At 50.6% G+C, this 3,379-nt stretch overlaps 1 protein-coding gene across 1 annotated transcript in view; it reads left to right on the top strand.

Moving 5' to 3' along the window:
- The window catches only part of LOC113210003 (ion transport peptide), a 189,205-nt gene extending 186,421 nt beyond the window's left edge, over positions 1-2,784 (top strand). Inside the window, exon 3 of the mRNA XM_052273886.1 lies at positions 2,751-2,784. Coding sequence (XP_052129846.1) covers positions 2,751-2,769 — 19 coding nt within the window. The 3' untranslated portion in view covers positions 2,770-2,784. The remainder of the gene's footprint in view (positions 1-2,750) is intronic.
- Positions 2,785-3,379: the final 595 nt, after the last annotated feature.

Raw genomic sequence — 3,379 nt, 5'->3', positions numbered from 1 at the left:
GAGAGAGAGAGAGAGAGAGAGAGAGAGAGAGAGAGAGAGAGAGAGAGAGAGATCCTGCTACCCATAACCCTTGCGCCCCTTCGATGCCCCTACCCGACCAAGCAGGACTCTCTGCCTCCAGAGACAGTAACAGCAGTAGCCAGCGTGCACTTTCCTCCAATTTCATTAACATACGTTAACCGCTCTTTCCCTTTTCAGCATTTTTTCCCTCTCTGTTTCACTGGGCCATGAGAGTCCGTGAAAGCGATCGTTCCGTTCATTCTCTGCCCGGCCCGGCGCACTGCAGGCCTTTTTCATCACTTTTTATTTTCGTTTTTCCTTGTTTTGTTTTGCTGCACCGAACCGAACGGAATCCTTTGAAAAGTCATCGTGGGGTTTGGGGCAGGGCGAGCAGACAGGAGCTGTCAAGGACACACGTGCAGACGGTGCAGAGAGGAGGGTAGGCAACCCCTTCGACAGGCCGCCGAGTAGGCCGCCGAGCAGGCCGCCGAGCAGGCCGCCTAGCAGCCCGCCCCGTCCGGGACTCTAGTCCGGCCCGGTCGCGTGCTCACAGCGAGCACGTCGTTCGTTGTTCACCCAACCCGCTTTGGCCCCTCCCAAGGAGAGGTATAAATCGCCTAGGGTATTTGTACCCCCCGTCGATTCCCAAGTACAAATCGCCCAGGCGATTTGTACCCGGGGGTACCTGGTGCAGGAGGTGCCTCCTAGGCGATTTGACCCCTTGGTACAGGGGGGTACAAATGCCTCAGGAGATTTGTACCCCCTTTTTGCAAGGTGGGTACAGATGCCCGCGGGCATCACCTATTGCACAAATTCCCTAGGGCACGAATGTCCTCCTACACCGGCTCGATAGTCACTCCTCTCCTCCGTACTCTGGTCTAAGATCAAACACCGGACTACTCCACAGAGACAACGGTGCTGGTCCTGCATCATTTATCATTTTGGTGTATTTTTGTATGTTTTGTTTTGAGGGTTTTGGGGTTTTGTTTCTGCGACCATGCTTTCCTTGACGCCTGCGAAACTCGGGGTAGGCCACCCCGCAATACACGTATGCACTGCATACACGATGTTGCCTACCACTCAGGCGCCATGGCAGCTGGCATTGCCTCAACTTGGCAGTTTTTGTGACTGCAAAATGATAGACAAACTTCACTGATGATCCCAAGTATGCAGAGTCTGCAGTCAACACAATACCTTTGGTGAAAAAATAGGTTGATGAAATGTTTTTACATCTCGTGATGGAACCTGCTCGCCTCTGGGCTCCAGAGAGAGAGAGAGAGATTAATACAGTTCACACAGGGCCGGCTTGTCGCCCCCTTCGCTCTTTTTATCTTCGCGTGTCGCGCTATGCAAAAGAGCGCGGTGATGGCCGCAGCAGCAGCGCAGGAGGAGGAGCGGAGTGGAGCGACCGAATGCAGCGGGGCACCAGTCCCGACGATAATCTAATAAACACTGGGAAAGGAAAGAGAAGGGGGCGCGCGCCCCTGCAGGGCCCTGCCCTCTCCAGCTTCCCCTTCCCCTGACCTCTAGCTCCCACCCGTGCCGGGCCATGTCTCGGTAATTATCCACCGCTTACAGGCGCCGCTGACACCAAAGAACCACATGGGACGGAAAAAAGGAAAAGAAATAATGGGTCGGACGGACAGGTCCGCAGAGCTGCAGTTAGTAGCCGACAATGCTATGGTTTTTTGTTCGATAAAGAAACTTTCGTGCTATTTTTGCTCAGATTGTGCTAAAAACGAAGGCAATAATTTGTTGTCCTGTTGGCGGTCGAGCTTAGATTTGGTAGATGGACTCATGGATTTCATAGAACATCAAGTATTAAAGTATCATCCTTTCAAGGTGGAAACAACTGTCAAACCGGACTAAACCAACCAGTCTCTGTCTTAAAATCTCAAGAAGCTGCTTGGTTTTCACCAGTCTGCTTAAAAACCAGGCGTTGTTTTTACCGAGTTTTTTTTTTTTTTTTTTTTTAAGAAAAAAAAAACAACAACTTTGGTTTTGACCTCCTTTCTAGTTCGACAGGGACGTTGGGCACACACTGCGGGGACCGCTGCGCTTTGAGGCGACGACATGAGCGATGTCCGTTGATGTCACACGAACTTTATACGTAATTGGGCTCGGTGGGGGGAGGGGCGGGGCGGGGCGGACGCACTCGTACACGCTCACATTCCCAAAACATACAAAATGCCAAAGCGTTCTGCACCCGTCCGCCGCCACCATCGCTCCGCCGCGCGGGCCCGGCCCTGGTCCATCTCTGGACTCAGCACTCCACGGCGTGTTTACCTTCAAACGAAATCCGCGTTCCTCGGAGATCTAACCAAGGGCCATATGAAATGCTATGCATTATGTTGGTGTGGAATTCCAAGCACGTGTGTTGTACCATTGGGGAAGTTAGTTTCGCTCAAGCGATGTATAGAGAAATGAAGTGAAATGCCACAGCCCCCCCCCCCCCCATACACAAACACACACAGGGTCTAATTAAATAAATCACCTAGTAGGGAAAGCACTAAACGAAGAGAGATGTCAGTGTACGCAAGGCAAACCGCCCTAAAAAAAAGTTGTTGTTTTTATCAATTTCATATTCTGATAATTTTGAAAAATGTTTAAACAACATATTTCATGAATTAGCCGCGGCGATATTGCATTTTTGGCGAGCGCAACTGGTAAATAAAAAGACCTTCGGTTCGCTGCGGCATGGATCTTGCGAGAAACAATAAACTTAGTTCATAGACTTTTCGCCCATTTAGGAAAGGCTGGTATAATTAGTAATCCCCGTTTTGATGCCTCAAAGACAAAGCAGTCACAAATTTTGAGATGTGTTATGTTTCTCAAATTCAAGGTACAGACCAGAAAAAACAGGTATGGTGGCAGGCACTACGAGAGTCCACCAATTAGCCTTTCCAAGAAAGGAAAGAGGAGCGGGCTTAAAATAACATTTCCTTGTTCTCTCTCTCTAGCGTTGCTTCAGATGAGATGCCAAGATAACAGCTAATCATTTTGTCTAAATCTCAGTTTTACAAATGATTTATGCAGATGAACTATAGTTCATAAATTTCACTGCCACAGCATGGCAGTTGAATCTCTTCCCCAGCACCAAAACCACAACCCCCGTTTTTCCACCCTCCTCATCCCAACCCAACCGGGCCACCCGCATGGCAGAGGCGTCCTCTTTCAGGGTCTTCCTGTAGTGCAGCGGCTTCGGCGGCCGCCCCGCCAGCGCAGGCGTTCCCTGGAGCCTTTCTATACAACGGCCCAACTCCCACCCCCACCATTCAGTCTATCAGCCCCCTCCCTCTACTTTCCGAATGCCACTCGAACCTGCAGACGAATCCCCCACCTCTTCCTTTCCCTACCTTCCCTTCCCTCCGGATTCACC

Source organism: Frankliniella occidentalis, unplaced genomic scaffold, assembly GCF_000697945.3.
Source record: "Frankliniella occidentalis isolate FOCC.00 unplaced genomic scaffold, Focc_3.1 Scaffold7, whole genome shotgun sequence".
Taxonomy (NCBI): Eukaryota; Metazoa; Arthropoda; class Insecta; order Thysanoptera; family Thripidae; genus Frankliniella; species Frankliniella occidentalis.
This window is presented reverse-complemented; position numbering and strand designations above follow the sequence as displayed.